The sequence below is a fragment of the Rattus norvegicus genome, chromosome 6 (genome assembly GCF_036323735.1).
Source record: "Rattus norvegicus strain BN/NHsdMcwi chromosome 6, GRCr8, whole genome shotgun sequence".
Lineage (NCBI taxonomy): Eukaryota > Metazoa > Chordata > Mammalia > Rodentia > Muridae > Rattus > Rattus norvegicus.
The window spans coordinates 33,711,784-33,734,163 of NC_086024.1; the positions used below are offsets into that span (position 1 = coordinate 33,711,784).

The 22,380-nt window shown below is 39.1% G+C and overlaps 1 protein-coding gene across 12 annotated transcripts in view; it reads left to right on the forward strand.

The window, feature by feature from the left end:
- Atad2b (ATPase family, AAA domain containing 2B) overlaps positions 1–22,380 on the forward strand; it is a 143,458-nt gene that overhangs the window by 65,709 nt on the left and 55,369 nt on the right. For 11 of the 12 annotated variants that reach the window (XR_005505748.2, NM_001427483.1, XM_063262289.1 and 8 more), the window contains one exon: positions 20,192–20,378. Coding sequence is in view for 10 of the 12 variants with exons in the window: in NM_001427483.1 (NP_001414412.1) it covers positions 20,192–20,378 (187 nt within the window). In the remaining 2 variants the exon portion in view is untranslated. Of the gene's footprint in view, positions 1–20,191; positions 20,379–22,380 lie in introns of those variants that run through there. The other variant, XM_039113122.2, reaches the window with a different exon arrangement.

Sequence of the window (22,380 nt, forward strand, 5' to 3'; positions counted from 1 at the left end):
GCTACTTAGCTAAGCCTAATTGGCAAGTCTTAGTATCCAGCAAGAGACTCATAAAACAAGATGGAGACACATGCATTCACATGCACCACACACATACTCGTTCACACATATTCACACAGGAATTAAACATTTGAGTCATACGTAATTTTTCAGCTGGGCATGGTGGCTGTTTTACTTAGGGTTTCCATTGCTGTAAAGAGACAGTATGACCATTGTAACTCTTAATTGATGCTGGTTTACAGTTTAGAAGTCTAGTCCCTTATTGTCATAGCAGGAAGCATGGTGGCATTCAGGTACATACAGTGTTGGAGAAGGAGCTGAGAGTTCTAAATCTTGATCCACAAAACCTTAAAGCCCACCTCCATCCACAGTGACACACTTTGTCCAAGAAGGCCACACTTACTCCAATAAGGCCATAACTTTTAGCGGTGCCACTCCTTATAGCCAAGCATTTAAACACATGAGTCTATGAGGGCCATTCCTATGAAAACCACCACAGTGGTACATGCCTTTAATTTCAGCATATGAGAGGAAGAGGCAGAAGGTCTCTGTGAATTCAGAGCCAGCCTGGTCTACATAGGGTACTTCAGGACAGCCAGGACCTCACAGAGAAACCCTATCATAAACAAAAACAAACAGTGTGTAATTGTTTAGATGTTTCACCATTTATAGACTTTTATATAATCTGAAGTTTTTGGTAATCATTTTTAAAAACAATATTGCCCTAGACATCTTTGTAAGTATATATCTTTATACCATTATGTCATACAGAACTTCAGGTAAAATTTAAAAACAGATCTGTGTCTAAGGGTATTTTTGCTTAAAATCTTGATGTAAATGACTGAGTTGTTTTGTAGAAATATTGAGCCTTCAGAGCTCCCAGGGACTAAACCACCATCCAAAGTATACACATGGACAGACCCATGGCTCCAGCTGCATATGCAGCAGAGGATGGCCTTGTTGGGCACCAATGGGAGGAGAGGACCTTGGTCCTGCTGAGGCTGGACACCTCCCACCCTCCTTAGGGGAATGTCAGGGCAGGGAGGCAGGAAGGAGTGGGTGGATGAGTGGGGAAACAACCTCATAGAAAGGGGAAGGGGGATGGTATAGGTGGGTTTATGGACGGGAAACCGGGAAAGGGGATAACATTTGAAATGTAAACTTAAAAATTCAATAAAAATGTTTAAAAAAACTATAAATGTATGAGGCAATACTTTAAAGAAGTTAATAAAACAGCTGTAAAGCAAAAAAAAAAAAAAGGAAGAAAGAAAAAGAAAGAGAGAAAAAGAAGGAAAAAGAAAGAAAGGAAGATTGAGCTACTTCTGTTTTCTACTCCCATGTGTGAGGTGCTGTCTTCTTACTTTTGTTAATTTTGAGCCATTTTACTCTTCTCTGGCAGTGCTAGGCAGGGAAGCCAGGGCTTTCATGCACCCTGAGGCAAATGTTCTACTCCACAGACACACCTCTAGTTCTGCTTTTCAGTATCCAGTTATGTGAATTACTGACCGGGCAACTCCGAAGCACTTGAGCCATTAACTTACTCTTCATGCATTCATGCACTCACTCAGCATTTTGTGAAAGATGGACAGAGGATACGCATTGTCAAAACATGTAGAGAATGGAAAGAGATAAATGCGCCTTTCTTTGGTGGTGGTATAAGTCATAGAATATTTTTGAACCTATTTTGGCATATTTAGACCTGCCAGAAAATTAGTGCTTTTTTCTTCTGCATTCTGCCTAACTGTAAGGATACCAGTTTTCCCACTGTCTCACTAAGAATTGCAATTAAAATTAGTTTTTACTTTGTTTATCTGGCAGATAAAATATTTGTTAAGTAATTTCTTAGTTCCTGTGTTAATGATAGCAACTTCCTTCTCCAGCCAAATCCTGCTCCAACTCCGACCAGCTGCTGCTTTTCTTTTCTTTTTTTTCTGTTCTTAAGCATTTTATTGTTAAGTTCTCCCCATATTTAGGACTTCTCTACCCCAGATAGTATTTTGCATGGAGATTTTTTTTTTTTATTAACTTGAGTATTTATTTACATTTCGAGTGTTATTCCCTTTCCCGGTTTCCAGGCAAACATCCCCCTAACCCCTCCCCCCCAAGACTTGGGAGCCACACTCTATTTAGTTTCTCAGCTAAAATTTGTCACCATCCTTTATGCATTCTTCCTGTTATGTAGTCATCACTAAAGTCCTTTGATTTGTTTTTTTCATTAAATCGGCTTCATTTCAGGGCATTTCTGTTCTTCTTTCTCGGCTCAGATTTTTATTTAGCCTGTCATTAACATATCATACCTGGGTTTCAGTAAGAGGTCCTTCTGGGATCTTTTCCCCATTTGCCTTCTATCAAATCCTTCCTTTCACATGCTGATATGCTGAACTAGAATTAGGCTTTAAAATGTGTTCACTTGTCCCTCTGCAGCTCATGGATGCTAAAACCTGTGAGCGCTTAAGTCTTGTATGTTAAAAAAAAAATCTAACATTTACACATAACCCTTCAATATCTTCTCATGGTTCATATCATTTGTCAGTTGCTTATAATTTCTAAAGTAATGTAGGTGCTATTTCAGTAGTTGTTGCACTGTGCTATTCAGTGACTAATAAAAGAAAAAAAGTTTGACATGTTCAGTATTTTCTCCTGCAGTGTTTGGGTGGATTCCATGGGTATGGACACTGTGGATGTGGGAACCCAGCTGCATGAGATATGAGATGCGGACACTCCTACAGCCATGCTTCCTTATTGTCTTTAGTGTAAATTCACACTTGAACACGGTCTGTATAGTTTGACTGTCCCTCCCCTTTTCCCAACCCCATTACTTTATCTCTTCATTGCCCGGTAGTGGAAGAGAAGCTGCCATCATAACTTAAATCAGCTGCTTCAGTAGAGCCCCTTGTCATTTGCTTATCATGTTTTTTTCTTTCATATAATTCATTCTGCCTCTGATCTATTTTGATTTCTGCGATTATATCATTTTCTCTGGAAAACCTATATATACTAATTGGGATCTCCCTTAGTTATATTAAAGAACAATACTTGTTAATTATACATAAATGCAGTTTGTGTATTTCCAGTTTGACCAAATACCATTCATCTTGGACTCTGATAATAGTGATGTTTAGTTTCTTGGAGTAAGATATTCAGCATTATAGACAGTCTACAGTAATTGGATAATTAAACATTAAATTTATTACCTTCTATTTTCCCTTCGATGTCTGTATAAGTGCTTTTTCCATGAAGGTAGGTTTGGGTGACATTTTATTTTTTTGTTATGCTATGTACACATACTGTACACATAATTTTTACTGTACAAACTCTTTGGACAGTAAAAATTATTCCAATTTTTTTTGTTTGTTGAGATAAGTGCTTATTGGCCCAGGTGCTTGGACCTTGCCATCCTCCTGCTGCAGTATGTTTAACCATGCCTTGCCTATTTTTGTTTATGGTAAAATCTTTATCTCATTTTGATTGCTTTATGGTTTAGATTATAATTTTTTGAGTTATTAATGTTTTTAGATTAAAATTTATTGTGGCTGGATGTGTGGCTTAATGGTAGAATGCCTGTCTAGAATGCTTGAGCCTCTGGATTTGATCCCTGTTATGTGTATTAGGCTGAGAAGATGACTCAGTGGGTAAAAGCATTTGTTATGATATATGAGTATCTGAACTTGAGTTCCTAAAACTCATACATTAAAAAAGAAAAGCTGGTATGGCTGTGCATACCTACACATCTTTTGGCATTAGGAGAAGAAAACAGATAGATTGGGGGCTAGCCAACCTGGCTAAAATGGTGAGCTTTCGGTTTGGTGAGAGACCTTGTCTTAAGGCCATTGATAGAGAGTGATAAAACAATAAGATTCCTGACATCTTCCTCTGGCTTCTGCATGCTACATACCACTTACATACACCCTCAAACATGTATGTAAAAATACAAAAAATGAAGATACATATAGAATATTTACATATGGAAATTTTGTCTTTATTTTTAGGTCATACTTTTTTTTTACGCTGTGAAATGGGACTCTAGGTGCCCTGTATTTGGAAATTTAGGGCCCATTATTATTACATACTTGTGCTGCTTTTCTTTTAAAAAGTTTTATAGATTATTTATATTTTATGTTTTGCCTATGTGTATGTATGTACACCACATGTGTGCCCATTAAAGTCAGAAGAAGCATTCAGATTGTCTGGATGAGTTGTAAACAGTTGTAAGCCACCATGATGGTGCTGGGAATGGAAGCTTGTTCTCCTGCAAGAGTGATACATGTTCTTAACTCCTGAGCCATCTCTCCACCCCATGTGTTGCTGCTCTTGTATAAAATTCTTCAATTAATGTAATGTGATTTGTTTCCTGGGATACCCATTTTGTTTCCTTATTCTGTGTCTTTATATGTTCATCTGTGTGCAGGTCTCTCTCAGGAGCCATTGACTCTGATTTTTTTCTTTTTCTCTTCTTTTCTCTTCTTTTCTTTTCTTTTCTTTCCTTCCTTCCTTCCTTCCTTCCTTCCTTCCTTCCTTCCTTCCTTCTTTCTTTCTTTCTTTTTCTTTCTTTCTTTCTTTCTTTCTTTCTTTCTTTCTTTCTTTCTTTCTTTCTTTCTTTCTTTCTTTCTTTCTTTCTTTCTTTCTTTCTTAAGACTAGATGGACTTACTGCATGCCAGTGAGCCACAGGGATTTTCCCGTTTCCATTTTGTGCTGGGGTCACAAACCCACATCACTTACATTTTTTTAAAAATGGGTTCTAGGACTTGAACTCAGGTCCTAATCCAATGTCAAGCAGTTCACTGATTAATCTCCCAGTCCTGTTCTGTATTTGTCTTGTGTAATCTACTTTCTTCTAATTGATATTTATAACATGCTTTCATATTTGCATGTCACATCATAATGTAGTATGAACTTGGTTTTTGCAACCATATAGACCTGAGTAAGACTCACTGTTTTTGTTTATTTGATTTATGTTTCTAGTGTTCAAATCCTGAGTTTTTTGAATGTCAGACTTTGCATTGAGCTGTATCTTGATCTCCTGAATGGGAGTTTGAACTCTGCCTTCCTTTTGTACTATCATATACCTAACTGCTCTGAGCTTTGGTTTTCCAATTTGCTTAATAAAATGAAACTATATATTTTCTAGAAGTCTTAGGAAAGTTGAGGTCATAGGTGATAGCTCACACATGTACTCTCAGGACTTGAAAGCTGAATGAAGCAGCATTGTGAATTGGAGACTCTCATGGGCTACATAGTGAGACTCTTAAAACTACACAATTGAGAAAGACAGCTATATGAAACTCGTGTTATCAAAGTGTTTGATCTAAATTAGCATATTTCTCCACATTTCTTGATGTTCTTATAATTTTAGATAATGTTGAGAATAAAGTTTAATTTTTCTCTCCCAAATTCTGTAGGATTTTTATTAGAGCTTATCAGATATGTAAAGTAAAGCATAAATGTTTTGTTGTGATTGGTATTTTCATGTATTGGTTTGTGTTACCTTTTATATTGATTTTGCAATTGTGAGTAGGATCTCTTTTTATTGTTTGCTTTTTTACATTGGTCAAGGAGCATAGTAAACCTGGTTTCTCTTTTTCTGCCTTTTGTCTTGTTTGGTAGTGTCTAATAGCACTAGTGATTCTCTTGTATTTAGTGATTTGGCATTTCCTTTAGAGAAAGCAGGTTTTCCCCCATTTCTTTCCATGCTTTTTATTATTTTTCTTTATGCTTTGCGCGTTGTCTTAGAGTTTGCAGTATTGCAGTGAATAGATAGATCTGTTTTATTTGAAAAGATTTTACTTTATGTTTGTGTGTGTCTGTCTGTGCATCTGTCCACAAGTGTGTGCAGGTTCCTATGGAGCCCAGAAAAGGTGTCTGGGAGTTGCTTGTTGTAGTTGCTGGGAAGTGAACTCATGTATTTTGCAAGAATGATATGCACTCTTAACCTCTGAGCCAACTTTTTAGCCTTCTAATTTATTTATTTAGTTGTAATAGAAAATATTGAAAATAAAAATTAGATTTGCTTTAATATATTTCTATTTTCTAGTGTGTTTCATAACATGTTACATTAGGGCAAGAGCTGTTAGTATTTATTGTAACCAAACCAAAAATTACCATCTTTGAAATTTGTTTTTATTGAAACACTTTTCCCCACTCCACTGGGTACTTTATAAAGATTACAACTTTAACAAGTAGACAGGCTGGGATGCCAAGGTACTGATTTCTGATAAGGGCCTGAAATCCATCTGGCCTCTCCTCCAGGATGGTACCCTGAAGACTCTGTCTCCTTACATGGCAGAATACACTAACAAGACCAGCTCATTCTCCTGAACCCTTTATAAAGCTTTATTCTGAGACAGTTTCTCAGTGTGTGTCCCCAAATAGAGCTTTATTCTGAGACAATTTCTCAGTGTGTGTCCCCGACTAGCCAGGAACTTGCTGTGTAGACCAGACTGTCCTCAAAACTCACAGGAACTCGCTGTGTAGACCAGACTGTCCTCAAAACTCACAGAGATTCTCCTGCTTTTGCTTTCACATTGCTAGGACTAAAGATAGGGGCTACCATGTCTAGCTTAAAGACTCTTCATGATATAGTCACCTGTTAATTACCCTATCTTTTGTTACTATCACAGTAATTAAGTTTCTTTTTTTCCCCACTGAAATCCATTTGGTTCTAACACAGATCTTAGAGTTGCCATGCTTTTTTTCTTATTATTGGATATTTTTTTATTTACATTTAAAATGTTATTCCCTTTTCTAGATTCCTGCCCATAAGCCCCCTATCCCCTCCCCCTCCCCTTCTTCTATAAGGGTGTTCCCCTCCCAATCCATTTCCCTTTCCCCCCTAACCCCCGACATTCCCTTACACTGGAGGTCCAACCTTGGCAGACCAGGGGCTTCTCCTCCCATCCATGCCCAACAAGGCCATCCTCTGCTACCTATGCAGTTGGAGCCATGAGTGAGTCCATGTATAGTCTTTGGGTAATGGTTTAGTCCCTGGGAGATCTGGTTGGTTGGCATTGTTGTTCTTATGGGGTTGAAAGCCCCTTCAGCTCTTTCAATCCTTTCTCTAATTCCTCCAATGGGGACCCTGTTCTCAGTTTGCTGCTAGCAGTTGCCTCTGTATTTGACATGCTCTAGCTATGTCTCTCAGGAGACATCTACATCCAGTTCCTGTCAGCATGCACTTAGCTTCATCAATCTTGCCTATTTTTGGTGGCTGTATATATATGGACCATATGTGGGGCAAGCTCTGAGTGTCCATTCCTTCAGTCTCTGCTCCAAATTTTACCTCCATATCCCCTCCTATGAATATTTTTGTTTCCCCTTTTAAGAAGGGGTGAAGCATCCATACTTTGTTCATCCTTCTTCTTGAGTTGCATGTCGTCTGTGGATTGAATCTTGGGTAATTCAAGCTTTTGGGCTAATATCCATTTATCAGTGAGTGCTTACCATGTATGTTTTTTGTGATTAGGTTAACTCACTCAGGATGATATTTTTATTTTTCTTTTTTTCTTCTTCTTCCTTTTTCTTTTTTTCGGAGCTGGGGACCGAACCCAGGGCCTTGCGCTTGCTAGGCAAGCGCTCTACCACTGAGCTAAATCCCCAACCCCAGGATGATATTTTTCTAATTCAATCCATTTTCCTATGAATTTCACGAAGTCATTGTTTTTGATAGCTGAGTAGTACTCCATTGTACCATATTTTCTATGTCCATTCCTCTGTTGAAGGGCATCTGGGTTCGTTCCAGCTTCTGAATAATATAAATAAGGCTGCTATGAACATAGTGGAGCATGTGTCTTTGTTGTATGTTGGAGCGTCTTTTGGGTATATGCCCAGGAGAGGTGTAGCTGGGTCCTCAGGTAGTTCAATGTCCAATTTTCTGAGGACCCTCCAGACTGATTTCCAGAGTGGTTGTACCAGTTTTCAATCCCACCAACAATGGAGGAGTGTTCCTCTTTCTCCATGTCCTCACCAGCATCTGTTGAGTTTTTGATCTTAGCCAATTTGACTGGTGTGAGGTGGAATATCGGGGTTGTTTTGATTTGCGTTTTCCTGATGACTAAGCATTTGAGCTTTTAGGTACTTCTCAGCCATTCAATATTCCTCAGCTGAGAATTCTTTGTTTGGCTCTGTACCCCATTTTTTAATAGGATTATTAAAAATAATAATCCTAACTAATAGGATTATTTATTATTAAAAATAATAATCTAACTCCTTGAGTTCTTTGTGTATTTTGGATATTAGTCCTCTATCAGTTGTAGGATTGGTAAAGATCTTTTCCCAATCTGTTGGTTGCCGTTTTGTCCTAACAACAGTGTCCTTTGCCTTATAGAAGTTTTGTAGTTTTATGAGGTTCCATTTGTCGATTCTTGATCTTAGAGCATAAGCCATTGGTGTTTTGTTCAGGAAAGTTTCCCCAGTGCCCATGTGATCAAGACTCTTGCCCACTTTTTCTTCTATTAGTTTGAGTGTATTGGTTTGATGTGGAGGTCTTTGGTCCACTTGGACTTAAACTTTGTTGTACAGGGCAATAAGAATGGATCGATTTGCATTCTTCTACATGCTGACCTCCAGTTGAACCAGCACCATTTGTTGAAAATGCTGTCTTTTTTCCACTGGATAGTTTTAGCTCCTTTGTCAAAGATCAAGTGACCATAGGTGTGTGGGTTCATTTCTGGGTCTTCAATTCTATTCCACTGGTCTTTCTGCCCGTCTCTGTACCAGTACCATACAGTTTTTTTTTTTAATTTATTTTTTTATTTTTTTTTATCACTATTGCTCTGCAATACTGCTTGAGGTCAGGGATGGTGATTCCCCCAGAAGTTCTTTTATTGTTGAGTATAGTTTTTGCTATCCTGGGCTTTTTGTTATTCCAAATGAATTTGCAAATTGCTCTTTCAAACTCTATGAAGAATTGAGATGGAATTTTGATGGAGATTGCATTGAATCTGTAGATTGCTTTTGGCAAGATGGCCATTTTTATTATATTAATCCTGCCAATCCATGAGCATGGGAAATCTTTCCATCTTCTGAGATCTTCAATTTCTTTCTCGAGAGACTTGAAGTTCTTGTCATACAGATCTTTCACTTGCTTGGTTAGAGTCACACCGAGGTATTTTATATTATTTGCGACTGTTGTGAGGGGTGTCATTTCCCTCATTTCTTTCTCAGAAATCCTATGAGTAGAGGAACGCTACTGATTTGTTTGAATTAATTTTATACCAAACCACTTTACTGAAGTTGTTTATCAAGCTTAATAGTTCTCTGGTGGAACTTTTGGGGTCACTTATCATCTGCAAATAGTGATATTTGACTTCTTCCTTTCCAATTTGTACCCCTTTGACTTCCTTTTGTTGTCTGATTGCACTGGCTAGGACTTCAAGTACTATATTGAATAAGTAGGGAGAGAGTGGGCAGCCTTGTCTACTCCCTGATTTTAGTTTGATTGCTTCAAATTTCTCTCCATTTAGTTTGATGTTGGCTAATGGTTTGTTGTATATTGCTTTTACTATGTTTAGATATTGGCCTTGAATTCCTAATCTTTCCAGGACTTTTATCATGAAGTGGTGTTGAATTTTTTTGTCAAATGCTTTCTCTGATGCTTATGTGGTTTTGTTCTTTGAGTTTGTTTATATAGTGGATTAAGTTGATAGATTTCCATATATTGAATCATCCCTGCATCCCTGGGATGAAGCCTACTTGATCATGATGGGTGATCATTTTGATCTGTTCTTAGATTCAGTTTGCAAGATTTTTTTGTGTGTGTGTGTGTATTTTTGCATCGATATTCATAAGGGAAATTGGTCTGAAGTTCTCTTTCTTTGTTGGGTTTTTGTGTGGTTTAGGTATACACCTAATTGTAGCTTCATAGAAGGAATTGGGTTGTGCTCTGTCTGTTCCTATTTCATGGAATAGTTTGCATAGTATTGGTATGAGGTCTTCTGTGAAGGGCCGATACAATTCAGCAGTAAACCCATCTGGTCCTGGGCTCTTTTTGGTTGGGAGACTTTTAATAACTACTTCTATTTCTTTAGGAGTTATGGGGTTGTTTAGATGGTTTATCTGATTCTGATTTAACTTTGGTACCTGGCATTTGTCTAGGAAATTGTTCATTTCCTCCAGATTTTCCAATTTTGTTGAATATAGACTTTTGTAGTACGATCTGATGATTTTGAATTCCCTCAGATTCTGTTGTTATGTCTCCCTTTTCATTTCTGATTTTGATAATTTGGATAATGTCTCTGTGCCCTCTGGTTAGTCTGGCTAGGGTTTATCTATCTTGTTGATTTTCTCAAAGAACCAGCTTTTGGTTCTGTTGATTCTTTGTATTGTCCTTTTTTTTTTTTTTATTAACTTGAGTATTTCTTATATACATTTCGAGTGTTATTCCCTTTCTCGGTTTCCGGGCAAACATCCCCCTTCCCCCTCCCCTTCCTTATGGGTGTTCCCCTCCCAACCCTCCCCCCATTGCCGCCCTCCCCCCATAGACTAGTTCACTGGGGGTTCAGTCTTAGCAGGACCCAGGGCTTCCCCTTCCACTGGTGCTCTTACTAGGATATTCATTGCTACCTATGGGGTCAGAGTCCAGGGTCAGTCCATGTATAGTCTTTAGGTAGTGGCTTAGTCCCTGGAAGCTCTGGTTGCTTGGCATTGTTGTACTTTTGGGGTCTCGAGCCCCTTCAAGCTCTTCCAGTTCTTTCTCTGATTCCTTCAATAGGGGACCTATTCTCAGTTCAGTGGTTTGCTGCTGGCATTCGCCTCTATATTTGCTGTATTCTGGCTGTGTCTCTCAGGAGCGATCTACATCCGGCTCCTGTCGGTCTGCACTTCTTTGCTTCATCCATCTTGTCTAATTGGGTGGCTGTATATGTATGGGCCACATGTGGGGCAGGCTCTGAATGGGTGTTCCTTCAGTCTCTGTTTTAATCTTTGCCTCTCCCTTCCCTGCCAAGGGTATTCTTTTTCCTCATTTAAAGAAGGAGTGAAGCATTCATATTTTGATCATCCGTCTTGAGTTTCGTTTGTTCTAGGCATCCAGGGTAATTCAAGCATTTGGGCTAATAGCCACTTATCAATGAGTGCATACCATATATGTCTTTCTGTGATTGGGTTAGCTCACTCAGGATGATATTTTCCTGTTCCAACCATTTGCCTACGAATTTCATAAACTCGTTGTTTTTGATAGCTGAGTAATATTCCATTGTGTAGATGTACCACATTTTCTGTATCCATTCCTCTGTTGAAGGGCATCTGGGTTCTTTCCATTTTCTGGCTATTATAAATAAGGCTGCGATGAACATAGTGGAGCACGTGTCTCTTTTATATGTTGAGGCATCTTTTGGGTATATGCCCAAGAGAGGTATAGCTGGATCCTCAGGCAGTTCAATGTCCAATTTTCTGAGGAACCTCCAGACTGATTTCCAGAATGGTTTTACCAGTCTGCAATCCCACCAACAATGGAGGAGTGTTCCTCTTTCTCCACATCCTCGCCAGCATCTGCTGTCACCTGAGTTTTTGATCTTAGCCAATCGCACTGGTGTGAGGTGAAATCTCAGGGTTGTTTTGATTTGCATTTCCCTTATGACTAAAGATGTTGAACATTTCTTTAGGTGTTTCTCAGCCATTCGGCATTCCTCAGCTGTGAATTCTTTGTTTAGCTCTGAACCCCATTTTTTAATAGGGTTATTTGTTTCCCTGCGGTCTAACTTCTTGAGTTCTTTGTATATTTTGGATATAAGGCCTCTATCTGTTGTAGGATTGGTAAAGATCTTTTCCCAATCTGTTGGTTGCCGTTTTGTCCTAACCACAGTGTCCTTTGCCTTACAGAAGCTTTGCAGTTTTATGAGATCCCATTTGTCGATTCTTGATCTTAGAGCATGAGCCATTGGTGTTTTGTTCAGGAAATTTTTTCCAGTGCCCATGTGTTCCAGATGCTTCCCTAGTTTTTCTTCTATTAGTTTGAGTGTGTCTGGTTTGATGTGGAGGTCCTTGATCCACTTGGACTTAAGCTTTGTACAGGGTGATAAGCATGGATCGATCAGCATTCTTCTACATGTTGCCCTCCAGTTGAACCAGCACCATTTGCTGAAAATGCTATCTTTTTTCCATTGGATGGTTTTGGCTCCTTTGTCAAAAATCAAGTGCCCATAGGTGTGTGGGTTCATTTCTGGGTCTTCAATTCTATTCCATTGGTCTATCTGTCTGTCTCTGTACCAATACCATGCAGTTTTTATCACTATTGCTCTGTAATACTGCTTGAGTTCAGGGATAGTGATTCCCCCTGAAGTTCTTTTATTGTTGAGGATAGCTTTAGCTATCCTGGGTTTTTTGTTATTCCAGATGAATTTGCATATTGTTCTGTCTAACTCTTTGAAGAATTGGATTGGTATTTTGATGGGGATTGCATTGAATCTGTAGATTGCTTTTGGTAAAATGGCCATTTTTACTATATTAATCCTGCCAATCCATGAACATGGGAGATCTTTCCATCTTCTGAGGTCTTCTTCAATTTCTTTCCTCAGTGTCTTGAAGTTCTTATTGTACAGATCTTTTACTTGCTTGGTTAAAGTCACACCGAGGTACTTTATATTATTTGGGTCTATTATGAAGGGTGTCGTTTCCCTAATTTCTTTCTCGGCTTGTTTCTCTTTTGTATAGAGGAAGGCAACTGATTTATTTGAGTTAATTTTATACCCAGCCACTTTGCTGAAGTTGTTTATCAGCTTTAGTAGTTCTCTGGTGGAACTTTTGGGATCACTTAAATATACTATCATGTCATCTGCAAATAGTGATATTTTGACCTCTTCTTTTCCGATCTGTATCCCTTTGATCTCCTTTTGTTGTCTGATTGCTCTGGCTAGAACTTCAAGAACTATATTGAATAAGTAGGGAGAGAGTGGGCAGCCTTGTCTAGTCCCTGATTTTAGTGGGATTGCTTCAAGTTTCTCTCCATTTAGTTTAATGTTAGCAACTGGTTTGCTGTATATGGCTTTTACTATGTTTAGGTATGGGCCTTGAATTCCTATTCTTTCCAGGACTTTTATCATGAAGGGGTGTTGAATTTTGTCAAATGCTTTCTCAGCATCTAATGAAATGATCATGTGGTTCTGTTCTTTCAGTTTGTTTATATGATGGATCACGTTGATGGTTTTCCGTATATTAAACCATCCCTGCATGCCTGGGATGAAGCCTACTTGATCATGGTGGATGATTGTTTTGATGTGCTCTTGAATTCGGTTTGCCAGAATTTTATTGAGTATTTTTGCGTCGATATTCATAAGGGAAATTGGTCTGAAGTTCTCTTTCTTTGTTGTGTCTTTGTGTGGTTTAGGTATAAGAGTAATTGTGGCTTCGTAGAAGGAATTCGGTAGGGCTCCATCTGTTTCAATTTTGTGGAATAGTTTGGATAATATTGGTATGAGGTCTTCTATGAAGGTTTGATAGAATTCTGCACTAAACCCGTCTGGACCTGGGCTCTTTTTGGTTGGGAGACCTTTAATGACTGCTTCTATTTCCTTAGGAGTTATGGGGTTGTTTAACTGGTTTATCTGTTCCTGATTTAACCTCGATACCTGGTATCTGTCTAGGAAATTGTCCATTTCCTGAAGATTTTCAAATTTTGTTGAATATAGGTTTTTATAGTAAGATCTGATGATTTTTTGAATTTCCTCCGAATCTTTCCCTTTTCATTTCTGATTTTGTTAATTTGGACACACTCTCTGTGTCCTCTCGTTAGTCTGGCTAAGGGTTTATCTATCTTGTTGATTTTCTCAAAGAACCAACTTTTGGTTCTGTTGATTCTTTCTATGGTCCTTTTTGTTTCTACTTGGTTGATTTCAGCTCTGAGTTTGATTATTTCCTGCCTTCTACTCCTCCTGGGTGTATTTGCTTCTTTTTGTTCTAGAGCTTTTAGGTGTGCTGTCAAGCTGCTGACATATGCTCTTTCCTGTTTCTTCCTGCAGGCACTCAGCGCTATGAGTTTTCCTCTTAGCACAGCTTTCATTGTGTCCCATAAGTTTGAGTATGTTGTATCTTCATTTTCATTAAATTCTAAAAAGTTTTTAATTTCTTTCTTTATTTCTTCCTTGACCAGGTTATCATTGAGTAGAGCATTGTTCAATTTCCACGTATATGTGGGCATTCTTCCCTTATTGTTATTGAAGACCAGTTTTAGGCCGTGGTGGTCCGATAGCACGCATGAGATTATTTCTATCTTTCTGTACCTGTTGAGGCCCGTTTTTTGACCAATTATATGGTCAATTTTGGAGAAAGTACCATGAGGAGCTGAGAAGAAGGTATATCCTTTTGCTTTAGGATAGAATGTTCTATAAATATCCGTTAAGTCCATTTGGCTCATGACTTCTCTTAGTCTGTCGACATCACTGTTTAATTTCTGTTTCCATGATCTGTCCATTGATGAGAGTGGGGTGTTGAAATCTCCCACTATTATTGTGTGAGGTGCAATGTGTGTTTTGAGCTTTAGTAAGGTTTCTTTTACGTATGTAGGTGCCCTTGTATTTGGGGCATAGATATTTAGGATTGAGAGTTCATCTTGGTGGATTTTTCCTTTGATGAATATGAAGTGTCCTTCCTTATCTTTTTTGATGACTTTTAATTGGCAATTGATTTTATTTGATATTAGAATGGCTACTCCAGCTTGCTTCTTCTGACCATTTGCTTGGAAAGTTGTTTTCCAGCCTTTCACTCTGAGGTAGTGTCTGTCTTTGTCTCTGAGGTGTGTTTCCTGTAGGCAGCAGAATGCAGGGTCCTCGTTGCGTATCCAGTTTGTTAATCTATGTCTTTTTATTGGGGAGTTGAGGCCATTGATGTTGAGAGATATTAAGGAATAGTGATTATTGCTTCCCGTTATATTCATATTTGGATGTGAGGTTATGTTTGTGTGCTTTCATTCTGTTTGTTTTGTTGCCAAGACGATTAGTTTCTTGCTTCTTCTAGGGTATAGCTTGCCTCCTTATGTTGGGCTTTACCATTTATTATCCTTTGTAGTGCTGGATTTGTAGAAAGATATTGTGTAAATTTGGTTTTGTCATGGAATATCTTGGTTTCTCCATCAATGTTAATTGAGAGTTTTGCTGGATACAGTAACCTGGGCTGGCATTTGTGTTCTCTTAGGGTCTGTATAACATCAGTCCAGGATCTTCTGGCCTTCATAGTTTCTGGCGAGAAGTCTGGTGTGATTCTGATAGGTCTCCCTTCATATGTTACTTGACCTTTTTCCCTTACTGCTTTTAATATTCTTTCTTTATTTTGTGCGTTTGGTGTTTTGACAATTATGTGACGGGAGGTGTTTCTTTTCTGGTCCAATCTGTTTGGAGTTCTGTAGGCTTCTTGTATGTCTATGGGTATCTCTTTTTTTAGGTTAGGGAAGTTTTCTTCTATGATTTTGTTGAAGATATTTACTGGTCCTTTGAGCTGGTAGTCTTCACTCTCTTCTATACCTATTATCCTTAGGTTTGATCTTCTCATTGAGTCCTGGATTTCCTGTATGTTTTGGACCAGTAGCTTTTTCCGCTTTACATTATCTTTGACAGTTGAGTCAATGATTTCTATGGAATCTTCTGCTCCTGAGATTCTCTCTTCCATCTCTTGTATTCTGTTGGTGAAGCTTGTATCTACAGCTCCTTGTCTCTTCTTTTGGTTTTCTATATCCAGGGTTGTTTCCATGTGTTCTTTCTTGATTGCTTCTATTTCCATTTTTAATTCCTTCAACTTTTTGATTGTGTTTTCCTGGAATTCTTTCAGGGATTTTTGCGATTCCTCTCTGTAGGCTTTTACTTGTTTATTAATGTTTTCCTGTGCTTCCCTAAGTGTGTTCATGTCTTTCTTGAAGTCCTCCAGCATCATGATCAAATATGATTTTGAAACTAGATCTTGCTTTTCTGGTGTGTTTGGATATTCCATGTTTATTTTGGTGGGAGAATTGGGCTCTGATGATGCCATGTAGTCTTGGTTTCTGTTGCTTGGGTTCCTGCGCTTGCCTCTCGCCATCAGATTATCTCTAGTGTTACTTTGTTCTGCTATTTCTGACAGTGGCTAGACTGTCCTATAAGCCTGTGTGTCAGGAGTGCTGTAGACCTGTTTTCCTCTCTTTCAGTCAGTTATGGGGTCAGAGTGTTCTGCTTTCGGGCGTGTAGTTTTTCCTCTCTACAGGTCTTCAGCTGTTCCTGTGGGCCTGTGTCTTGAGTTCACCAGGCAGCTTTCTTGCAGCAGAAAATTTGGTCTTACCTGTGGTCCCGAGGCTCAGGTTCGCTCGTGGGGTGCTGCCCAGGGGCTCTCTGCAGCGGCAGCAACCAGGAAGACCTGTGCCGCCCCTTCCGGGAGCTTCAGTGCACCAGGGTTCCAGATGGTCTTTGGCTTTTTCCTCTGGCGTCCGAGATGTGTGTGCAGGGAGCAGTCTCTTCTGGTTTCCCAGGCTTGTCTGCCTCTCTGAAGGTTTAGCTCTCCCTCCCACGGGATTTGGGTGCAGAGAACTGTTTATCCGGTCTGTTTCCTTCAGGGTCCGGTGGTGTCTCTGGCAAGTGTCCTGCTGCTCCTGGGCCCTCCCCCACGGGAGCCCAGAGGCCTTATACAGTTTCCTCTTGGGCCAGGGATGTGGGCAGGGGTGAGCAGTGTTGGTGGTCTCTTCCGCTCTGCAGCCTCAGGAGTGCCCACCTGACCAGGCGGTTGGGTCTCTCTCTCACTGGGTCTGGCTGTATTGTCCTTTTTGTTTCTACTTAGTTGATTTCAGCTCCGAGTTTGATTATTCCCTGCCTTCTACTCCTCTTGGGTGTATTTGCTTCTTTTTGTTCTAGAGTTTTTAGGTGTGCTGTTAAGCTGCTGATGTATGCTCTCTCCTGTTCCTTTATTTCTTTTTTTTTTTTTTTTTTTTTTCTGGAGCTGGGGACCGAACCCAGGGCCTTGCGCTTGCTAGGCAAGCGCTCTACCACTGAGCTAAATCCCCAACCCCTTCTCCTGCTTCTTTTTGGGAGCATTCAGAGCTATGAGTTTTCCTCTTAGCACTGCTTTCATTGTGTCCCATATGTTTGGGTATGTTGTGCCTGCATTTTCATTAAATTATAACAAGTCTTTAATTTCTTTCTTTCTTTCTTTCTTTCTTTCTTTCTTTCTTTCTTTCTTTCTTTCTTTCTTTCTTTCTTTCTTTCCTTCTTTTTTTTTTTTCTCGGAGCTGGGGACCGAACCCAGGGCCTTGTGCTTGCTAGGCAAGCGCTCTACCACTGAGCCAAATACCCAACCCCAATTTCTTTCTTTACTTCTTCCATGACCAAGTTATCATTGAGTAGAGTGTTGTTCAACTTCCATATATATGTGGACTTTTTGCCGTTTTTGTTATTGAAGACCAGCCTTAGTGCTTGGTGATCTGATAGGATGCATGCGATTATTTCAATCTTCTTGTATCTGTTGAGGCCTGTTTTGTGGCCAATTATTTTGTCAGTTTTGGAGAAGGTTCCATGAGGTGCTGAGAAGGCATATCCTTTTGTTTTAGGATAGAATGTTCTACAAATATCTGTTAAGTCCATTTGGTTCATAACTTCTGTTAGTTTCTCTATGTCTCTGTTCAATTTCTGTTTCCATGATCTGTCCATTGATGAGAGTGGGGTGTTGAAATCTCCTACATTATTGTGTGAGGTGCAATGTGTGATTTGAACTTTAGTAAGATTCTTTTATGAATGTAGGTGCCCTTATATTTGGAGCATAGATATTTAGGATTGAGAGTTCATCTTGGTGGATTTTTCCTTTGATGAATATGAAGTGTCCTTCCTCATCTTTTTTGATGACTTTTGGTTAAAAGTCATTTTTTTTTTTTTGATATTAGAATGGCTACTCCAGCTTGTTTCTTTGGGTCATTTGCTTGGAAATTTGTTTTCCAGCCTTTTACTCTGAGGTAGTGTCTGTCTTAGTCTCTGAGGTGTTTCCTGTACGCAGCAAGACACTGTGTCCCCTTTAAGTATCCAGTCTGTTAGACTGTGTTTTTTTATTGGGGAATTGAGTCCATTGATATTGAGAGATATTAAGGAATAGTGATTGTTGCTTCCTGTTACTTGTTGCTAGAAGTGGAATTATGTTTGTGTGGCTCTCTTCTTTTGGTGTCCTTGCAAGGAGATTACTTTCTTCCCTTTTTTTAGGGTGTATTTTCCTCCTTGTATTTGAGTTTTCCATCTATTATCCTTTCTAGGGCTGGATTTGTAGAAAGATACTGTGTAAATTTGGTTTTGTCATGGAATGCCTTGGTTTCTCCATCTACATTAATTGAGAGTTTTGCTGGATACAGTAACCTGGGCTGGCATTTGTGTTCTCTCATGGTCTGTATGACATCTGTCCAGGATCTTCTGGCTTTCATAGTCTCTGGTGAGAAGTCTGGTGTAATTCTGATAGGTCTGCCTTTACATGTTACTTTACCTTTTTCCCTTACTGCTTTTAATATTTTCTTTGTTTTGTGCATTTGGTGTCTTGACTCTTATGTGACAGGAGGAATTTCTTTTGGGTCCAATCTATTCGGAGTTCTTTAGGCCTCTTGTACATTTATGGGCATCTCTTTCTTTAGGTTAGGGAAGTTTTCTTCTATAACTTTGTTGAATATATTTACTGGCCCGTTAAGCAGGGAGTCTTCACTCTCTTCTATACCTATTATTCTTAAGTTTGATCTTCTCATTGTGTCCTTGATTTCCTGGATATTTTGTGCTAGGAGCTTTTTGCATTTTACATTATCTTTGATGATTGTGTCGATGTTTTCTATGGTATCTTCTGCCCCTGAGATTCTCTCTTCTCTCTCTTGTCTTCTGTTGGTGATGCTTGCATTTATGACTTCTGATTTCTTCCCTACGTTTTCTATCTCCAGGGTTGTCTCCCTTTGTGCTTTCTTTATTGTTTCTATTTCCATTTTTAAATCCTGGATGGGATTGTCCATTTTCTTCACCTGTTTGGTTGTTTTTTTCCTGTAATTCTTTAAGGGATTCTTTAAGAGATTTTTTGTTTCCTCTTTTAGGGCTTCTATTTGTTTACTTATGTTGCCCTGTATTTATTTAAGAGAGTTATTTATGTCCTTCTTAAAGTCCTCCATCATCATAAAATGTGATTTTAAAATCTGGATATCCAGTATTTGCTTTGGTGGGAGAACCGGGCTCTGATGATGCCCAGTAGTCTTGGTTTCTGTTGCTTAGGTTCCTGAGCTTGCCTCTCGCCATCGGGATGTCTCTGGTGTTAGCTTGTCTTGCTGTCTCTGACAGTGGCTTCACCCTCCTGTAGGCCTGTGTGTCAGCACTGCTGTAGACCTGTGTTCTTTCAGCCGGATCTGGGAACAGAGTGCTCTGCTCTCTGGTGTGTAGGTGCTCCTGGGGACTGGCTTTCAACTCTTGGCACAGGCAGAAACCCAAAGGTTTCTGCCCGTGATTGCGCCTAGGACCCTGTGCCCATTGGGCACAGATGGCACTAAGCAATTTCCTCTTGGGTTAGGAATGTGGTTAGCATGTAGTTGTCTCCTCTGAGTTCTCAGGAGTGTCTGCACTTCTGACGGTCCAGCTCTCTCCCCCACGGGATTTTTGGTGCAGGAAGCCATGGTACAGGTTCAGTTCAGTAATGGGTGTAGCCAGGAGTAATTAAGTTTCAAAATGACTATGTCAGTAGGCAAAGAGTATAGCAGTGAAAAAAATGCAATTAACATAAAAATTAGCATTTTAACCATATTTTGACTTGGTGGGTTGTGGGTTGTAGCTTAGGCAGCCAGAACTCACTGTCATGAGCTCAGGAGTGGCCGGATTGAGTGTGAATCACCATGCCCAGCTTTAACCATTTCTTCTCTAAGCTTTACATTGGTAATAGTCTTAAGGTCTATGTTTTCTTTTTTTCTAGATTTTTCCTTACTGCAGATCTATTTCTTTGTCAGGACTCTTACTGTTTGATTAATAGCTAAATGATACAATCTTGCACTCTCCAAACTTATAATATGGTAGGATGAAATATTGTTGACTTTTTCTTTCTTTTAGAATGGGTTTTATGCTTTAACATATTGGTTATTATTATTGCCACAGATAGTATTTTAGAATCATGATTAATGAAAAAGAAGACTATACTAAAAGAAGTTTTATGAATTTGAAGTTATATTCTTATGATAGGCATGTTTCCCCTGCAACTCATGCACACTGATATTCAGAATATATAGTTTTAAATTACTATTATGTCTCATAGGTCACCATATCATCAGCCAACCTCTTATAGGCCTCGGTTGTTGCTATCTGGGGAACGAGGTTCAGGACAGACTTCGCACCTTGCTCCAGCACTTTTGCATACACTAGAAAGATTCTCTGTGCATCGGCTCGACCTCCCAGCACTTTACTCAGTCAGTGCCAAAACACCTGAAGAATCATGTGCACAGGTAGGTGTGCACGTTGCTTTTGTTTTGTTATTATGCACATAGTGTATAAGATTTGACTTTTCAGAGGATGGTAAATATTACCTTTTCATTAGGTATTTATTAATAGTCTTATGTTAGTACAGTGTATAATACTTTAAAGATGAGCTCATTGTGGTTTTGTTCTGTGATACTTCCTTATTGAAAATGTAATGTCTTATAAAAGAAAAAAAAGGCTCTTCCCCCTCTTTTGGATCCCCCTTTCAAAGTTGTGATTTCAAAGATGGGTTAGATTCTTTACTTAGAGCCTCACAATAAGAAGAGGAACAGTGTGTAGCTGCGATATCAGGATTTATAATAGACTTGTGATAGTAAACTGTGCATATTTGTATCCATAGTTTCTTTGATTTTCAACTCTTATGAAATCCTGTGGCTTCTGAAGGAAGGCTGTAGAAGGGGCTGTTTATATTTGTTGAGGATTTTATACACAGCCACAAACGGTATTCTTGAACTTGAAAGTGATGAGGGAAATAAATTTTTGAGCTAAGAGTGACCATGTTATAACCATTTCTGTATCTCTACACAGTGTGTATGTAGTGGGAATTCAATAAGTTTTTCCCCTTCTTTTTTGTCTTTTTCCATTTTCATGTTTGTGTGTGTGCATGCATGTTTTCATGTGTGTGGGCACAATTGTGGGTGCAAATGTATGTGGAATTTTTAGGTTGATGGTGGGATATGTCCTGGGTAGAACGTCCATGTTATTCAGTGAGATAGGATTCCCCACCAGACCCAGAGCTTGCCAGTATAGATAACCCTGCTTGCCACTTTCCTGTGCTGACTCCCTTGTCTGCCCTCTGAGGCTGTAATCACACCCACCCAGCATATCCACGAGTGCTGGTGATCTGAACTCTAGCTGGCTTGTGCACGGACTTGACTGCAGGGCTGTCTCCTCAGCCCGCCCTTCATTTTGTGTGGGCGTTATGCTCAGACTGGCCTGGACGTCCTAGTCTCCGCCTCCTTAGTAACTGGGACTTCAGATGTCTGATAGGACGCTCATCAGGAAGTGCTTGTTAAATACTTGAATGTTCATGTTTCCAGTAAGTAAGATGAATGCCAATTTATACTTGAATGTTTTGTCCACTTTTATATGGCTTTTATAAGTGGTGAGGTGCCATTGGTAAATACTTGATAGTTGTATGGTAGTTATTTAGCTGAATGTTGTTCGCAGATTGGGCTCTTGTAGCAGGAAGTACATGTTTGTTAAAAAGTTTATAGTGGTTTTGGCTTAATTTGTCTTTTACTTACAGTTCTCTGGTAATTAACAGTATTTCTTATAGAGCTTTGTTTAAAGGTTTCTTTTTAAATTCTGTGGTCCTAATATAAAACTGTATACCAGTACTTTGCTCTCAGTTTGACACATACTAGCTGTGAATTTTTCCCAGTAACATTTGCTTTGATGTTTGCTCATATTTTTCCTTCTGGATGAGAAAATTTTGCAGGTTTGTACAAGTAAGAGAATTATTCAGTGTCATTTCAAGTAAATCCAAGTGATGTAGTAGGAAAGTATAAATTACCAGGATTGACTTTACAAAGAGATAATGTCAACAGCACTAACTGTAGAAGGAGGAATTGAAAAGTGTTGTAAAAGCACTCACCCAAGACAGTCACACAGGTGAATCATTTGAAAGAGTACTATCATTCGGATGCTAAAGTGTGCCAAGCATAGGAGAAGAGGAAAGCTGAGAGACTGGCAAAGTAGCAGCAGCAGCCTTTCAAAGACATAGAGAGTGCCAAAGACCGACTGCACTCCTAAGACAGCAGCCACAAAGAAACATTACTAAATGGAGCCTTTTAGTTAAAAAAGTGATAGGTCACTATTGAGACATGCAAGATTGATTCAACATTGAGGGGATTGAATATTGGAAACGCTGTGTTAAGTTTACAAGTATTGATTGTGATAGCATTGTTTTTGGAAAACCTATAGAATTAAAAATTGTTTAGGACAGTAAGAGGATTCTATAAGCTA